Source organism: Eleginops maclovinus, chromosome 13, assembly GCF_036324505.1.
Source record: "Eleginops maclovinus isolate JMC-PN-2008 ecotype Puerto Natales chromosome 13, JC_Emac_rtc_rv5, whole genome shotgun sequence".
Classification (NCBI taxonomy): domain Eukaryota; kingdom Metazoa; phylum Chordata; class Actinopteri; order Perciformes; family Eleginopidae; genus Eleginops; species Eleginops maclovinus.
Window position 1 is genome coordinate 16,875,333 of NC_086361.1, and position 18,979 is coordinate 16,894,311.

The 18,979-nt window shown below is 42.8% G+C and overlaps 2 protein-coding genes across 2 annotated transcripts in view; one reads left to right on the forward strand and one right to left on the reverse strand.

The window, feature by feature from the left end:
- LOC134875303 (cytoplasmic dynein 1 intermediate chain 1) overlaps positions 1-8,194 on the forward strand; it is a 51,622-nt gene extending 43,428 nt beyond the window's left edge. Inside the window, 3 exon segments of the mRNA XM_063899830.1 lie at positions 1,329-1,469; positions 3,923-4,048; positions 6,183-8,194. Of these exon segments, the coding sequence (XP_063755900.1) occupies positions 1,329-1,469; positions 3,923-4,048; positions 6,183-6,293 (378 nt within the window). The 3' untranslated portion in view covers positions 6,294-8,194.
- LOC134875301 (electrogenic aspartate/glutamate antiporter SLC25A13, mitochondrial) overlaps positions 7,937-18,979 on the reverse strand; it is a 44,855-nt gene continuing 33,812 nt past the window's right edge. Inside the window, exons 14-18 of the mRNA XM_063899829.1 lie at positions 18,231-18,371; positions 14,406-14,544; positions 11,031-11,189; positions 10,051-10,141; positions 7,937-9,156 (exon numbers count right to left, since the gene is read on the reverse strand). Coding sequence (XP_063755899.1) covers positions 8,964-9,156; positions 10,051-10,141; positions 11,031-11,189; positions 14,406-14,544; positions 18,231-18,371 — 723 coding nt within the window. The 3' untranslated portion in view covers positions 7,937-8,963. The remainder of the gene's footprint in view (positions 9,157-10,050; positions 10,142-11,030; positions 11,190-14,405; positions 14,545-18,230; positions 18,372-18,979) is intronic.

An 18,979-nucleotide genomic window follows, 5' to 3' on the forward strand; every position in this document is an offset into this window, starting at 1 on the left:
TCCTGTAGGGTTTCAAAAATATCAAAAAGGCATAAGGAAAATAAAATAGGAAATATGAATTGTTGTAAAATAACTTTGAGTACACAAACCTCATTTTATTCATCTATTAAATGATGGTTAGTACGCAATGAGGATTCTTTACAACAAAAGCACAAACTACACTTCCCAACCTTTACTCCGGTGTCCGGCCTTACTTCATGAATTTAATACGAATTATTCAGTAAAATATTTGAAAACTACTTCATCCTGCTTTGCTTCTGGTCCATAACTTCAGGAACACAAAGATCGATACTGATATCAGAGATGATTAGCTAAAACTGACTCGATTCATATTATGATGGGACATATAACTTTTCACTGTATTTACATTTATATTTAATTAATATGTCATTCTTGCACACTAAATGTAAATTATATCCCACTTTTACATTGTGTATTTTAGCCTGTTAATAGTGTTTTATTCGTCAGATGATTTACATGTTTTTACTCTTTTAGTTCTGTTTTATCTTCTATTTCGAGTTTTTATATGGTGTAATTGTTATTTTCCACCCTTTTTTATTTTCTAATTATGTGCAATACTTGTTTTACATGCTGCTGCAATGAAAAAATGTCCCAATTTGGGATCAATATCAAATGATCTTAGGATCCAATGTTGGTCCATCACACTAAACCGGTGTGTATTTTGGCCAATAAGTAACAAAAAACAGCAATAAAAGTTCTGCTTTGTGTAATTTAGACAGAAGTTTGTCCACCAGAGAGCACTGACACGTTTTTTCCACACTGTTTTAGACTCAAAGAACATTTGTTTATGTTGAAAGATGAACTTACTGCTTCTTTTTCTTTCAATCTCAAAAATTGATTTCAGTGCAGGCCGGCAAAAATCTAGTCATGCCCTACACACACACACGCACACTTTTACACACATCCTTTCCCGCGTCCATTGTCAACCCCTATTTTTCCTCCCGTTTCCATCCCTTCCCATCTCTCCCCCTCCCTCCCGCAGACAGCTGTTGTGTTGAGGTTACAGTACACCTTGTGGAGGGGCCCTCCCTTTCATCTCTCCCAGCGGTTTTATGGTTCTGTGTGAATGTGCTAGGCTTTTTAATTAGGCTCTGCACCCAGACAGGCCCCAAGGCTGAGGCAGCGCCACTCTGTCTGAAGCTCGCTCACTCCCTCTCTCCATTCCTTCTCTCCCTCTGTCTCTCTCTCTTCCCTCTATCTCCAGTCTGTCATCTTGTGCAATCCGTTACTGTCTCTCTTTTTTTTCTCGACAGTGCTTTATGACACCAAACTCACGTCCAAAGCTGTCCTCTTCTTCTGTCTTTCAGCACAACAAGCCTTTGTACTCGTTTGAGGACAACGCAGACTACGTGTACGACGTCATGTGGTCGCCCGTGCACCCCGCCATGTTTGCCGCCGTGGATGGCATGGGCCGCTTAGACCTGTGGAACCTCAACAACGACACTGAGGTGTGTGTCAGTGTGTGTGTTGGGTGAATATAGGTCATCATGGGCGTGTTTTCTCTGTCATCTCTTTGTGTGTGTTTGCTGTCCTCAGGGCCTGTTGCTGGGCTTCTGCCCGAACCGCACAACCAAACACCCAAAAGCCTTTTCCTCCCATCAACCCCCCCCCTCCTCCACATCCCTCCCTACACACACAAACACACACACGATTCAAGATTCTGTGGGCGTTTCCCACAGCCCTCACTTTAAATCAAACTGGGTGACAGCTTCTCATCAGCAGTTCCCACCCAGACATCCCGCTAACGTTCCTGCAACCTCTGTCCAACGCTCAGGCAACTTCAGGACCCCACCACCTCGTCTCATCTGCCTCCCACACTGCGCTCCGTCAGTAGTACACAGATGTGAGGGAGACCACGAGCACAGAGCCCCAGCCCTCAGTCCGCAGGCCCATTCTGGGATGGGAATCATAAAAGGAGAAAGTTCAGGGCCCAGGTTTCTCTCTGCTTTGGGGCAAAAAACATTTTAGAAGAGAGCATTTGAGGCCAGCAAGACCATTTTCTTATTCAGTTAAACTATAAACAATGCAAAAGGAAATACATATTAAAATAAATGACATTAGTAATATCATCTCAAGGTAACTATTCTACAAATCAAGCACGTTTTCTTTCAGGGAAAAAAAGGAAACAGTTGCATTACAGCGAAAATAACTGTTCAGCCATGAGTCTGAAAAACTTTTTTGCAACTCTGATACGAGAGTGGGTGCTAAACCTTTGATCAGGCAGGTAGAAGTGGATATAAAAGGATCCTCCATTCTCCTGCTCCTCTTGGTTTCCATGGAGACATCACCCACAGTGCCTTCAGACCATGATACAGGTCTGCATCACTACAGATGTTCTCTATCTCTCATAATGCGCTTTCACTCTTGTTTTCTTGCAGATATAAAATCCACATCTCATCTCCAGATTTTATGTCACATCTCAGTCTTATCTGTCTCTGGCTAACCCCAAACTCTCCTCCCCCGGTCCCATCACTAGTGCTGGCTCTTCCTCTGCAGCACAGATGATCATTTTCCCATGGCTCCCTCAACAGCGGCCTTTTCACAGACAGAGGAAGAGTTAATTATCCACGGACTAACTCGGTTAATAATGTGCTTTATGAGAAACATTTGCTCAGACACACACAAACGGATGTACCAAACACATGCACACACATCCACTCATACACAGTCGGGCTAATAGCAACAGACGTCCATTGTTGCCATCATATATTAAAAACACACATAACGACACTGACGGAGCAGTGCGCCGCGCCTGGTTCTCATTTCCAGCACAGGCACACGGACATGTACAGCCAATTTAAAGCGCTCAGTTCAGATCCACTCGGGCGCAGCGGTGGAAGCTAGCAGGCTAATGGCAGTCAGTCTGTGGTTAGCGCTGCTTTAAATACGCAGGAGCTCGGTGTGTGAGGCGACATGATGCCAAGGCCTCTGTCTCCACTGGTGACATGTGTCAGACTCGCCTGCCACATGTCAGGAACAGTTTATGGAAACAGATGGTTTTAGGTTTTTAAAAGGTGCAACACGAGCACGACTGTTTACCGAAAAGAGCAACAGCTCGCCCACAACAGCAAACACGAGCGCAGTTATTATACAGTAAATAGCGCCGTGTGTGTCCACGCTCGAATGAGAAGCTGTAAATGTGACAGCTATGTTTGTTAAACCTCCCGAATGTTTGGACAAAGTTGTGCTTTCAATGTAGTAAATGTGTTCTGTAAATTAGACTATAATAGCATAATGCCCCCATTTCCCAATAAACATTAGGAGGAATAGCTTTAACTACAAATAGGGTCATTAAATAAAAGAAATCCTTTTTTTTTTTGTTGGTAAATAAAATCTCTCACATTTCATTGGCTACATTAATCAATGGGCAAAATGAAGTCTTTAACAGCAGCTGTGACCAAGAAAACAAAGCACCTCATGTCTGCAGCCGGCAGCGTGGAAGAGGAGCTGGGGTTTTTATAGATGTGTTGTAGGGTTGTATAAATGTTTATGTCCATAATGTTCTGTAGTCCTCTCCCTCCAAAACAGGACTGAGTTCCGATGTGTCTTAAAAAGCATCGTTAAAAGTGATATTATTATGTGTAATTTAAAGAAATTCAGACGGTAATCAAAGTATAGTACAACGCTTGTGGTATTTTATGTGATAAAAATCATATCAATAAGATTTCTAACAATCATAGAATGGAACAGAATGGCATTAAAATTATACAATGTTGAGAATAAGTGTGAAAAAAGACATCATAATGTATCCAAAACATTTTGTAGTATAGAAAGTTTACATGGACAAATCAGATGTGTAATCTGATTCATAATTGAAATGTGATCTACCCGGGAATATGAGATGTTTACAGTATTGATAAGAAAACAGAATTTGTTATTTGTTGGATTTCTCATCCCCCAGGTCCCCACTGCCAGTGTGAGCATTGAGGGCGCCTCAGCCCTGAACAGAGTGCGCTGGTCGTCGGGGGGGAAGGAGGTGGCTGTGGGCGACTCAGAAGGCCGAGTCTGGATCTACGATACTGGAGAGGTGTGTCATAATTGTTTCATTTTTAAAAGGGATGGATCACAACAAACAATATATGTTGGAGCGGCATCATTGTGGTACCCGGAAACAAGGGCAGACTCCTGTTTGGTTGTCTCTGGATGCCTGGAGCTGGAACATTAGTTTCAATCAAAGATTTAACTACACCCTATGTGCCAAAAGCTTGGGTTTACTGCAATGACCAACATGCACTGCCCTGTTGTAATTGAGTTGTACTACAGAGAGATTTCAGAGCCTGATCTGAGTTACTCTAGCTAAAGTACTGCCTCGCTCTCCTGATTTGACTAAAATAAACCATTATGTGGTGGAAAAACAGCTACAAATAGTCAGATTGTGTATGTTATTTTAACTGACTCATGATTTTACAGTTAAGCATTTGCTGAGTTCGTACTGTAGTCGTGTTTCATGTATATTTGGTCCGCTAACTTTGGCGAAAGACATTAGAGCAGAAATAAGTGCATTTTTTCTCTGGGTAAAGCCTCCACATGCACCACAACTGATCATTTTAGGTCTCTCTGCTCTGTATGTTTACCCAACTGTCAGTTTTGCCATGACTGTACGCGTTTGGTTCTTCCTCCTCCCTCCCTGTAAAATGTCCTCCACGTGACTTAGCGGCCAACCCCCCCCCGCCTGAGCCTGCATGTTCTCTCGTGTTTTGGAGGGCTCTCGTTAGGATCCCCATGTGAGGGTGCGTTAGCCTAGCCACGGGGCTAAATTTAGCATCTCTTTGTTGTGTGGTGAGTTTAGAGAGGTTCCTCTGGGTTAATGGTAACGAAGAGTCATCAATAAACTGGAGTGGGGTTTATGACTCCTCAGAGGAGTGTGTGTGTGGTGGATGATGGGAGTTCACTATAAACTCCCCATGTAGCTAAAACTGGGGAGAAAGTGACTGCAGTTATTTTATTTCAAACTACTTTTAGGTTGTTTATCAGCCGGGTTAGGATACTTGTGTTACTCTGTGTTAGAGCTGCAGAAATAATAAGACTCATCAACAGAAAAATGATCACAAACTATTTGGATTAAAGTTATTTAAATGGAAAATGCTGTGTGCAACTTCTGAAATATGGACATTTCCAGGATTTTCTCTGAGCTTGTCGTATTTAACTGAATATCTTTTGGTTTTTATTCACGAAAATTGTACATTTTTGGAGAAACTGGGATCGAAATGTTTTAATATTTTCTGACATTTTATAGATTAGATTAGAAGCGATTCATCATTTAATCTAGGAAATAACCTTCAGATCTATCTAAATGAAAATACTGAAAAGATAAAGCCATTATGGAAAGTCAACAAGAGTATTTGAGATGGTTGCCATGGTTTCATGTTGCTTCCTCACATGGAACGTTGTTTTTCCTGAGCCGGACAAACACTACATCTCAGAGTCCCTTTGACACTTGAGTTTCTTGCAGTCTTACATTTCTCCAAACTGAAGTCACTCATACACTCAGCGTTCAGCTGGAGCCCCGCTGCGGCCGGCCCGGCTCTGTGGGGGGTTGGGGGGGGGTTCAAAATGGCTGCCTCACTCCTCCTGGTTCCTATTTAATTACAGCCTGGCCATGCAGAGCGGTTACAGGCAGCCTGGGTGGCAGCCGCGGCTTCTGTCCCCCCCCCCCCCCCCACACTCTGACTCCCACAGGGTAGGACTGCAGCTCCACACTTAAAGAACAGTTTGACTTTCTGTATTAGCGCCATGGTCAGGGCCTCTTATGCAGACTGAAATATAACAACTATTTGATGGATTTCTTTTACAGAAATGCAGAGGATAATTCCCAATGATATTAAATGTGGGTGTTTTTCTCTAGTGCAAAGGTTTTAAAGATAATTTAGGGAGTCCTCAAAAGATCAAGGCTCTCACAGGAAGTCCTAGAATTTGTTATTAATACCATAATTGAGTTTAAAATCAAATTAGGATGCAGCGAAGGGACAGGACCATGTCAATACCCTAAGATCAGACGAAACACTGCCTTTGTCATCATGAATGAAACCGTCTTGATGAAAGTAAATGTGTCATGCATCGTTAAGAGACGATTCTCCGGTATCATAACAAGTCACAACACACAGTGCAGATCAACCCAGCACTTAATGTCCTGTTACCTGCCTCTGTGTTGTTCCCCACAGCTGTCAGTGACTCACACCGATGACTGGTCGCGCTTCGCCCGGACGCTGATGGAGATCCGGGCCAACCGGGCGGACGGCGAGGAGGAAGGGCCTATGGAGCTGGCTTCATAACCAAAGAGGGTGGATCAGAGAGCAGAGGGTGCACTACGGAGCCAGATGATCGGGTTAGAGAGGTGTGTGCGGACTGAAGCCTGAGGTTCATGTCACAAAGGTGTCTCCCCAACCTGGCTATTTTAGCTCTTCCAGAGCAGGTTATGTTCAGAGTTTAGGAGTGAAATCTTTCGTAAAAAGCACTACCATTTCCCTTATCAACTGCTTAAGAAATAGCCGTACCGTTCTTGCCAAATTCTGTAAACCTAGGTGCCAGAATTTGGAGGGATTGATTGTAGACGTGCTGGCTTTTCCCACAGATATTCTCTATGAGCGACACATAGAATCTCAGCGGAGGGAATAGGATATGAATGTGAATGTGTTGAGCTGTCTGCAGTATTGCCCCTGAACTGAGCTGTGAAATTAGCGTGGAAACTACATGTTTTGTCGGTATACAGTTGGTGACGCAGTAAATCGGAGCAACAATACATTGTGTGTCTTATACAGGTTGCTCTCTGAAATTCTGCTTTGTTGTCGTGTTTTATGGCAAATGTCCTCACATTCACTCTTAAATAAGCCTCTTTTGGAATTGCAGGCAGCTTACATTTTTAGTTAACTTAAATATTAATCAATATGATGTTTACTTGCATATGAATTCAGTATAATTCCTTCAGAGAATTCCTTTGTGTGTTAAATTGCACCCACACACCCGTCACTTCAGTTACTTAATAGAAGTCTTTCCCAGCATCGATAGTGTGGTCTGTTAAAGCTGCCCCCTAAACACTACCTACAGAAATTGGTAAGTCTATGAGGATTTAACAAGAGTTAATCAATAACATGTATTCAAATTGGACAAAACTTCCAAATATTATCAGAAAATATATTTGATTATGCGACAATGCTCAACCTAAATGCAGTTCTTGAGTAAAATGTGTGATGCGACACATTTAAGAGGTTGTTCAGTTGTCACAGGTTAGCATTAGAAGTGCAATGAGTGGTAAAATGAATATATTAACTTACAAATTCACACAGTTAGGGATGTTCTGCCATCATTCCTCTTTTGCCTTATTTGCAGATTATGAGCAAACAAATCTTCTTCATATCTTACCATTTTAATGACCTGTTCCTCTTAGCCGAGGCAGCAGGAGATGGATCCCCTTTGTGTGGATTTAGGACTCAAATGAAGCACTAAACATCCAGCTGTATAGGAGCGCTCACAGAACCTGATGAAGAAAACCTGGGTTAACAAAGATAACATCGTCTTGGTAACCTTCTTTTCTGACTGGGGTTTTGTTGAGCCAGCTAAGGCTAAGAAAGCCTGGCTCTGTCACCCTTCGTAGTGCCGCCCTCTGCGAGCTTTATCGGTGTCACTGTAGCATGTCTCAATCAGTTCTTTTAGTTGTGTACATGTTGCTGTTTGGTCTGAACGAGGTAAACAGTAAACAGTCTGTCCTGTAAACAGTTCATCTGTTGACCTCTTCTATTCGCCGCACTTATTTATTTCCTTTCTGACTTGAGGTGATTTGCTGCTTGCAACCTGCGCGCCTCCAGTATAAAGTGGCAGTCTTATAGCCTTAAGATGTTCTGTGACGATGCTTTGCACTACTGTAAGAATAAAGCCGGGTCCATAGACTAGTCATGTATTGTTTACAAAATGTTTACTCTATGTTGTGTTGTTTTTCTCTGTATAACGCTTGCATGCGACACATTTCACATATTCCAGAAGCATAAACGTGGAGTTGTTATGTTGACGTTTCCACACGTGGCTGCTTTGCGTCAGAAACTGAATCACGTGGCTGGTATTGGTCTTTTGTTCTGAACTGGAGCAACAGCTGTTTATTCTTTAATGAACTTTTGATTCTCGAGAGCTATATTGTGATGCAGTGTGCTGTTATGTTTACTATTAAAGCTGATGTACTGTTGTCCTGATTTTTCTTAACAGCGCTCATCTGGAAAATAAAAACTCCAGCACACACTCGGTTCACTAAGATACGTTTCTTTACTCTTGGTACACATGTTGCTGCCATACGCACAGTAAGGCACGGTTATTACTCACCACATGTAACTCCTACATTCTCTGGACTGTACAAGTTTAAATACTCAGTCGTGACACACTGCAGAGCTGCCGTCGGTGCCAGCTGTCTCTCAGATATTCACACATCTGCACACATTTAGCCCTGAGAGTAAACACTGAGTACATTCAGAATGATACTGTTGCTTTACATTCAAGTACTTATTGGTCCCTAATCTTGTAGATGCATATATTACAATTAAAAGGATCAAAATAGAACTATACATATTAAAATATATGTCTCTGGATTTCTCTTATATACAAAGGTGCTACATTTAGGATCTTTTTTGGTTTTAAAGCAACAAAAAGACACTCAAAAAAGCTGCAACTAAAATCGTTTTTGATCAAATATTCCAAAAAGCAAAGCAGTGGATTAGAATTAAACGGAACCAGTTCAACTGTATGAAAACAAAACCACATAATAAAGCTATACATGTCAATCAAGATTAATACCAACACTGCACTCGTTCTAAAAGAGATTTCTTTGAGTGTCTGTTAATCGCTCCTCTAGTCCACAGGGATGCATATAGACTAACGTATTTGATAATAAGAAGACAATAAATTACTTAAAACACTACAATAAAGCCCTGTCTTGCAATAACTCTGCTACCCGTGGAAGTTCAGGGGCTGCTCACAGCGGGGGGGGGGCCTGCTGCCGGCGTCGCCACCGTGTAGCGTGGGAGATGGAGCCCGAACTTGTTCTCGATGCCAGCGAACGTGGCCACGGCCAACCTGAAGCCTCCAATGTGGTCGGGGTTGGGCGCCGGCAGGCTGATCCGAGACTTGGGGGTGGGCTCGGAGCCAGCCGGCTTTCTGCGGTGTGGAGAGAGAGAGAGAGGGAGGGAGAGAGAGACGGGGGAGGACGCCAGAGGCAGAGAGAGAGGAAAGGTGAAGTGTGGTGGAGTTAAAGGGGAAACAACAAACTGTGCAAGATGTTTAACCAAACGAGGGGGGGGGGGGGGGAGTGAGCGTTTTATTTTTGTTTTAAATCTTGAATTCATATTATCATATTAAGAACCGTGTGCCACAGAAGTAAACATCTTAATAGAAAATCCAAAGCAGAACAAATCAAATCCCTCGCTGATTTCACAGCGAGCTTTGTGAGCGGCTGCCAACACGGTCAGCAAAGCAGCACAGATCAACTTCCCCAAACCAAACCAAACTCTCCTCGGATCTGCACATGATTCTGTTTCAGGCTTCAGCTATACGTAGAAGCCACGAGCCGTGCAGTGTCATACACGCATGTGCCGCGCAGCTGTCTATTAAAGAGAAGCTGTCTTACTCCCTCTGAGAGGTTCACCACCTCCCTCCCCACTGGACCTTTTTAACTTTAGGAAATGAGTGAATTATCCCCGAGTGACTTCTTTTAAGGAGGAACCAGCTCATCTTAATCCCAGAAGTGGGGAAAGTACATGTGCTGCCTGATCACACACTCTCCAGTCTGAGAAAATTGTCACATCCAGAGCGCTGAGTGAGAGCTTCAGTCTGTGAGCTAATGTGTGCGGAAATTATTTTTGGATCTCGAGGACATTTCTTTCTCTGTGGTGGAGGAGGAGGGAGGACACGCAGCAGAGCAGCTACTGTGTGTTCAAATTAACCCCATTGTTCTGAAGCAGATGGTGTTTTATAGGGGGCTGAAGGAATTAATATTCTTTCTATAGGCAGGCAGGGGGATATACAGTAGCTGTGAGAGAGAAAGAGACTTACTGTCCACCAAAGTCGACATAGAACCAGCGCTGCAGGAGTTCATAGGTCACCAGGGTCACTCCGAACTGAGGAGAGGATCTGAACACACGGGCTGCAGGAGGGGGGAGAAATGTGTTTATTTAAATTGGCAAATTTAAAAAGTGTTGGCAATGAAAATCCCCGGCTCCTCCAACAACGCAACATAGTTTTATAAAGACATCAAAATTCAAAAACAGAATATAAATAGTGCAAGCAGAAGAATATATACACATAGAATCTGATACACTCAAGAACAGCATGTAACATTCAATATTGTACAGTAATTACATCTGTTTTTTAAAGTGATAGCTAGTTAGATAAATAAGATAAATAAATTGTATGATGACATCAGATGAATGCTTATGGAGGCACATACAGAGCTCAGGCGTTTCATAGTATTATGGCCTGTGGAATGAAACAGTTGACTTTATTGTGGTTATTTGTTAAGTGTCATTTCATTGAAGAAAGATTATTTATACTTGTTTTTCAGTGTCATTCCAAAAAATGTGTACAAAACAGAAGAAAATACATCCTGTGCATTCATCTTTAAGTAACAGGCTCATTTATGTGTTTCATACATTTGCAGCTTAATCTGTTTTGGACATCATCCATATTATCTAAATCATATATTTTTTTACTAAACACAGTATTGCAAAGCCAAAACAAAAAAAACGATTGGAACACATTTCTTAATAATTGCGATGACAGTGAAATATAAATGCTTCACTTCTCGAGAGGGACACACTAGCCTATGTAAATGTATTGTTCAAACAAGAACAAAGGTTAAAATTGTTTCCCGCCAAAAAAGCGAGTGATAATAGAGATCATTTTATACAGCCTGCAAACCTTCTCTCAGGCTGCACACGGCCCAGCAGCCTACACCATAAGGCCTGTGAAGTGAAACCCGGGACCAAAGTGAAACAGTAATTTAATCATTAGACGTTGGCCTTAGCGAACGTTACCTCCAGCTCCTTTCCAGAAGGCCCGGGGTCCCTCCTCTCTGAGAATCTTCCAAAAGCAGTCCACCAGGCCGCTGTAGGTGGTCTGACCGGCGCGCGCCGCCACCTGCAGCCGGGTCTTGATCACATCAGCCGGGGTCACCAGAGAGGCCGCCGGCATGCCTGTGGAGAGGAGAGTGAGAGCTGTTTAGTCAGGCGGTGCTTTCTCTTTCCAACAGTAGGATGTGTTTGACTCTAAATAGAGCAGACATTTTTAAATCAGGCCTAAACAAATGAGATGATTTGCAGAAGCCGCATTCAGAGATGGAATGAAGCCTTGCATACCATCCTAACCACGTCTGATAGAGTGGTTTCAGCACTCTTTGTTCGCTCCTTTTTAAAACACGTCATCTTGGATCTTGACCATCTTGCCGCATACGTGCACTGTACACAAGTAGGGGCCGGCCCCATCAACTAATCCATACCACCAGCGAGGCCATTATTTAATCTCTACCTTCTTTCCTTCCTTTCCTCCCTCTCCCACTTTCTTACAGCCGTTTGAACAGGACCAGACAATGGCCGGTAATGAGAGCAATGCACACTGGGCCCCGAGCTGAGAGTGACTGGCTGACTGGAGGGAGGGTCGGCGGAGCCCCCACTCCAGCCACTTCAGCCATGAATGGGCTCAATCATTGATGGCTCGGTCATTACCATCAACTGCCCTCTTGACGATTTATTCTGACTTCTTGGTTTTCGTAGAGGCCAAACGAGCTATTCAGAAAGCCTAATCAACTCAGTATTAGGTAGAGACCGGCACCCGGCGGAGACTGACCACCTGCACTGAGAGGAGGAGGAGAGGAGGAGAGGCAAGGAGAGAGGGAAAGGAAAGAGGAGGAGAAAGGAGAGGAAAGGAGAGAGGAGGGATACGGAGAGAAGTAGAGAAGTAGAGGAGAAAAAGGAAGGCAAAGAGGAAGAAAAAGGAGAAAAGACGAGAAGAGGAAAATAAACAAAACACGGAGAAAGGAGAGGAAAGAGGAGAGTTAAGGACAGTAGACAGAAGGATAGAAGAGAAGAGGCATGAGGATGGGAAATTAGAAAATAGAGGAAGAGAGGAAAGGAGAGGAAGGAAAATGAAGGAAACAGGAGAGAAGACTGGAAATGAGAGGAAAGAGGGAAAGAAAAGGAGAGGAAGAGAGGAAAGGAAAGGAAAGGAAAGGAAAGGAGAGGAGAGGAAAGGAGAGGAGAGGAAGGAGGAAGACATGAGAGGAAAGGAGAGGAGAGGAGAAGAAGGAGGAAGACATGAGAGGAAAGGAGAGGAAGCTTCCTGTGTTTTTGTTGAGGAAACTTGTTGAAAGTTTAGGAATAAGGGAATTAAGTTAGACCTGATGCATACACTTCCTCTTCCACAAAGAAATATGTTTAAAAATCCGCAGAATAATGGCACAGTGGTATATCCTATAATATCAATTATGCCATTTTTCTTTATGTGGCGACAGCCTATTGTGTTGATACCACTTAGTTTAGCTATGAAGGTCGTGTCCCCAGTGTACAGCACTGAAACTGTTCTTTTCACTGCAGATTTCTTTTTGTTCTTTCTTAAAACAGCGGCTTGTTTCGTGAGTATGAACAGTGAATAATTATACAAACCTATACCACTTATTTTCCTCACAGGGCTTTACAGTCTGCACACCATAACGTGTGTTCTCTAGCGAGGTAGAAGTCCTATTCTAAAATTCAGTTTTAAGAAGAAGGAACCAAGTAACTCTAGCGAATAACTGATGATCCATTGTAGTTAATGCTGCTTTACACGACTAAAAACATATTATACTGCTCACACCCCACAGTGAATAAGGCCGCGCATTAACTCCTTCTCACATGCAGATGTAACATGAGTGAGAGATGTCCGGCACTCTGCTCTTCACAGACCGGAGTAATGCCTAGCTAAATAATGCTGTGCAAACTGAGCGTGTAATTCAATTTCCTGTGCCGACTGTAAAACACTAATTGCCAGAATGCTGTAACCGCTGATAAATACATGTGAAAGAGGGATGATAAATGTGTCGAAGTAACGAACGAGGAAAAAAAAAAGAAATCATGAGGCTCGTTTGGGTGCTCCGAGTCTGTGGGCCGTGGCTGCCAGTCTTGTGGTGAGAGACCGGAGTAAAAATGGAGGAGGGAGGATTTATGATTTTTCCATGTTGTGCCTCGAGAAGAGAGTGCTGCTGACACATCTCCGAGGACTCTACACAAATAATCTTTTATGCAAATGTTCCGAAGCCTTTTAACTTGCAGAGGAGTGCTGCTCTGTTGTTTACTTTAGGGGTAAATCAAGCGCTTAAACTCTCCTTTGGATCATATTTTGATGATACGGTTGTTATGTAATCAGTGGATGTTTGGCCTCTTTGCTCGGTGTTATGACAGATAACCTACAGAGGACCGTATGCATTCCTGCAGGGAGAACATGCAGAAAGTATGCACAAACATGAGTGTGCGCTTGCATCGTGTGTGTGTGTGTATGTGCAGTGTATTAGGGTTGGAAAGCTTCCCTGTTAGCCGGGTTGGCAGGCATGTGAGCCGCTTCCCTGCTGCAGAGCTCCAAACCCCGTCCCCAATCACCGCGCAGCGCTCTAATTAGCAGCTACCGCCGTGGAGCCTGCGGTCGGAGGCTGCTGGCTCCCAACTCTGAGCTCTGCTGCTGCTGCAGGTCTGAGGCGAGAGCAGAGGGAGACCTGCTCTCACACTCTGTTAAAAAGACGGAAAAACTGGACCCGGCTGAGGATTTTTATAAACTTTGGTGCTCTTGACTCAGCGACTTGTTGATGATGATTTTGCACAAATGTCAAGACACTCGAGACAGAATGCAGGAAATTGCTAAACCTTTAAAATGCAACATCAGATTGTTAATTATGTCACCTGGCATCATGAGAGTCATACACACTGAGTTATGTCTCGAGATGTTTGCAGTAATGCTGATATTAACAGACTGAGTTACAAAGTTTGAGATTTGTTGAGCTTTTCTGTTGGTGGTCTACATTGAGCTTTTTAACAACGGCTCATTACTGACCATCACAATGCATTAGATTTTAATGCTTGTATAATTAATATTCTTATATTTACGTGGCTATTTGTATGTGAAAGGAGTCATTGATGGTTCGATTGTGATAGTGTGATTGTAAGAATGCTCTTATAGTTAGTATGGTTGAAACTTTGCACATTTTCAACCTGCTTTGTACCATTACTATGTGTGTGGTAGGTGCAACAATGTTTGTTGAAATGTGTCATTTGGTGTCTTCCGCCAGACTTCTGCCAACGATGAGAGCCCCCTGTGTTGGGATACTAGTTGACTTTATCGTACTTCTCAATCTTTCTGTTGAAGAATAAAGAGCCTAAGTGTTTTACCAGCCAGCGCTCCAGCAAGCAGCATCTTGGCCGGCCCTATCCTGCCGTCCTCCTCGGAGAAGTAAGCCTTAAGGTGAGCGTAGCAGGGGAAGTAGATGGCTGAGAATGGGATGTCCCGCATGAAACAGGCCTTTGAACCCTAGAGAAAGACACACAGGGAAAAGGAGATGTTTAAGGTCCTGTATATAAAGAGTTAAACCTTTAGAAAGTAGAGCAGAGGAAGAGTAACGGCGCCCTGGTCTCTGAAGATGGATTGATTTTTTTTATAAGCCACAATATTTTACATCAGTCTGTTCACCAAGCAGATATTAAAGCCTCCACTGATGTGACTGCCAAAGAAAGAACTTCCAAAAGACTCCTGAAGCTCTCATGTCGGAGTGAAGTATCGACCACAACATGTCAAACACATCATGTCTCTCCATATGCAAACGATCTGTGTCCTGAGCAGCAGGTGAGGGAGGAGGCTCCAAGAGCAAAGCTGACAGAAAAGAGAAGAAAAAAGCAGAGAAAGACAGACTGGCTGAGGGAGACGACTCCGTGTCTGCCACTGTAAACACACTGTATCATCAGGCCTATTGAGTTTCCTGCTGTATTTCAAGCCCGTTGGCCCGCTGCCAGCGTCTTGATACAGTCGCTACAGTCAACAGGAGGAGTTTAAAGCGCCGGGCAGGGTGTCCCTGTTTAGGACAGCTTCATTTAACTCCTATGGGATAATCCTTTGGTTCCTACACACACACAAACAGAGGGAGGATTGGCAGATACCTGGGCTATCTCTTTCCCTTTCTTTTCTCTGGCACTTCTTGTCTGTCTGTCCCTCCTGTTGGCTGCTGGGGCCCGAGCGGCTGCTGAAAGCTGGGAGATTCTATCGAGGCAGGACAGACAAGCAGCGTCACAGGGGCTGGGAGTAAAACCTTAACACCAGGGCGATGCTGTTGGGTAATGCAGTGGCAGAACGGCGGCTGACAGAATGTGTATTGATTTCCAGGGGTGTAAAGTAACTAAGTAAATGTATCCAAGTACTGTGCTTAAGAACTACTTTTTGTACTTGAGTATTTCAATGTTTTGCACTTTAACTTGCAACAGATTATTCCTACACTCTGGTGCTTTTACTTACTACTCCTCTCCCCTTTGTTGATTTCTATGACACCGATGAAATTCAATGATTTACTTTAGTAAGAAAATGCAAAATGGCCCATAGATTCAATATGTGCATAACCATGAGTCGATGTTCCTACACTGACAGCTTTCACCCAGTGATGAGTGGTGGCGCTAGTGCGTTAGCCACCCTCCAGTACCGACCAGTAGCTCCACCAGCGTAGGGTGAGCGTCAGGATAATTACCCTGACAAAGGCAGCTCTGTGCCTGGGTGCAGCCCCTCCGGAGCCAGCCCGTCTGGAGCTTGCAGGCTGGAGCTCGTCTCCACCCCGCCTCCCCTCCACCACCTCCACCAACGCTACTGCTTTCTCAATACACTTTGTCTCCTCTCTATGCATGGACGAGGAGACCGACACAATCAAGCATGCAAACACACTGTGTAATGCAACATTCTCACAGACAGTTGAATGGAGACAGTAGCTTTGTGGACACACACACATGCAAACACTTCAACATAGTCATAAATATACAGGGAGTGACAGCGCTTGCACACAAACACAGGAACAAGAGGCAGGTAGACGGAGACGAGAGGAGGCTCCACGCTGTGTTACTGCCTCGTTAAAAGAAGCTAAAGGTTTACGTGGAAGTTGTCTGAGCTGACAGGTGGTCACATCAGCAGACAGAAAACCACATAGACAAATCAGAGTGATGAGTCCTGCAAAGATCAGTCAGTTATTACTCTATTGCCACAAATTGAGTATTGATGGTTCCTTGTGTGTGTTTTTTGTATGTGATAAAATGCAGAAAATGCAAATAGGGAGATTTGCATTATTTTGATATCATATTTAACTGAATATCTTTGGCTTTTAGATAAAAACATTTTTTTAAAAGATATTTAAAAAGATATCACCTTTGACTTTCAGGAAGTGGGATTGACATTTTCAATATTTTCTGACATTTTCTAAATGAATCCTAAAATAAATCGCTTAAGAAAACAATAGTTAGTTGCAGCCTCAGTCCAGTGAAGTTAATAATCATCAGTCTGAAAACGTATGTCCTGTCTCAGAAAGGCTTGATCTTTACTGAAAAATAGTTTACTACTTTTTTGACAAAACACATGCCATCATCTTACTTGCAAATGAATACAACCCCAGGTATGCGATTGACATTTCCACAGTTGATTGTGTTTACAGTTAAAGAGGAGCGTCCCCTGCAGCGCTCCATTAGGACTTATTTGTCTAATTTAATTAGACATGCTCTGTTTTACCCTCAGGGCTAATGTCCTCATCTCTCTAGTTAAACTACTGATGTTAGCAATAGCCGCAGCTCAGTCATTGATTCCCATAGCTTTCATGTCTAACTTGAAGCACAAAAACCCCCACAGAGCGTCTGTGTACCTTACGGCTGTTAGAAGTCACGATAGTTATAAGAATAATGATTATAAAATGTAGAAAATAGTCTTTAAAACACACCAACGCAACATTTATATTAGCCCCTTATGAACTACAATCTGTCACGCTTGCCTTACAATGCGTTGGGTGCATAATATCATAAAACTCTAATAAGGTCAAACCGTGCTCTGTAATCTTTAGCCCCGTGCCGTTGAAAAATATCAATTATGGCAATTAAGGGTAAATACAGCTTTTAGAATAAATTGTGTCTTTTCTTGTTCTTGAACAGAAGACCACATGGAATTGTTGATTTCAATCATTGCTGATGTGGGGGGAAGTAACGTATAATGGTGTTTGAGTTCCTAGAAAAATCATATATGAGGTGGTCGCAGCAGTAATGAGAAAATAATGGATTGCTGTGAAATCTGATAAAAATACAATAGAATGGATACTGGACGTCTAATTAATTTAGTCACAACAAATCTAACGGTAATACAGGAAACATGGCTTTGGGTTTCCTGAACGACTCCATTATGATACATGTGAGTTTCAATTTTAGTCTACTTCATCAAATTGTTCAATATCTGATCACTTTGAGCCACATGTTTTAGTGGCCAGACCCTTAGCATAATTCATTTCTTCAACCTATAACTGTTTTCAAATTGAATAACCTAACTATTTTCTTTGTGGGACAGGAATTATTAAGATGCTTGCTTACATATATTGGAAATTGGCTAAATTAGATAGTGGGGTTTATGTGTTTTAATGCAGGGAGACGGGGGTTAAATTACTAATGTTCTACTTCATTTTGGCATTCATGGTAGTTGGAAGTTATCATTGTTGAGAGGACCGGAGGAAAAGTGCATCTCTTAATTCACAGAATCACGTAACACTCAATAATGACCCTACTGTGACTTCAGCCAAATAAAGATACGAGCTGAAAACTTCAGATATGACTGAGTATTTGATGTATTCTTTCCAGTATGTAGTCTGTAGCATTTCAAGTTAGCTGCTTCCTGGGATTATGTTGCTCTTAATTATACAAATTACATTACAATATCAACTTCGGAAACAAGAAATGTTGTAAAGCTCCATTTTCTTGTGTAAAAACACAGATTTATAAAATGTATATTTGTAGATAAGTCGTATAAAAACTGCCCTTTCATTTGTTCTTCATATATCTCTTGGCTTTATCTTAAAAAACCAAGAGATAAAACTGTATTTTCTGTTCAGATACAAACAGATAACATCATTATACTGTAGCAGTGTAGAAGAATGGACTTGGAGAACGACTGGTAGCTCAGAATTGTGCACCTCTGACCCCTGCAATGTTTCTCACCTTGTAAAGTCCAAAGAAGCCGAGGTCTCTGATGACGGACAATGCGCTGACCCTCGGCCCCGTGGTGATCTCTCCTGCCACCTGCAGACGGATCTTTACAATCTCCAGAGGGTTGGTGAAGATCACCTGGGATCCCCCGGCCTGATGGAACACAAATAAATCAATAAAATAAACATAAAGAGGAGATTATAGATTGGATAATTCAGTCAAACATGAAAACTGACGTTAATATACTGGCTGCAGCACCAAATGTCATTTTACGTTGCCTGTGTTTTTTAACAAAAATCAAGAAATATTTGTGTTACTGCTTGAATTGCAATAAGTGATGCAACTTAATAGTGCCACCTCAGCAACCAGCTGCAAAACAAACAGGAGGAAAAGGAGGAGAGGAGCGGGAAATCCAGCTGATGCAGAGGAGCCTGTCAGCTGTTTGTCTTCATCACTCAGGCCCTGCGGGGACTCTGACTTCTCTCTTTCCCTCTAACCTCTCACTTCACACCGTTCTCCAAACCTGTACTTGTGAGGGCAACAATACTGCGGCGTGTTCAGACTGGTTTGTGTGAGGCCATCAAGTTGGCGGGGCTTTTTAAGTATAAGAGGTAGCTGCGGAGGTATAGTTGCGGCGAGACAAACGGTTAACTGCGTCTAGTCAGGCAACATGACGGCACTTCCAGAATGCTTCCCGATATGGAGAAATGTTTACACCGTTTGAGGATTTATTTCGTGGTCTATTCTGACTTCCGTGCCTT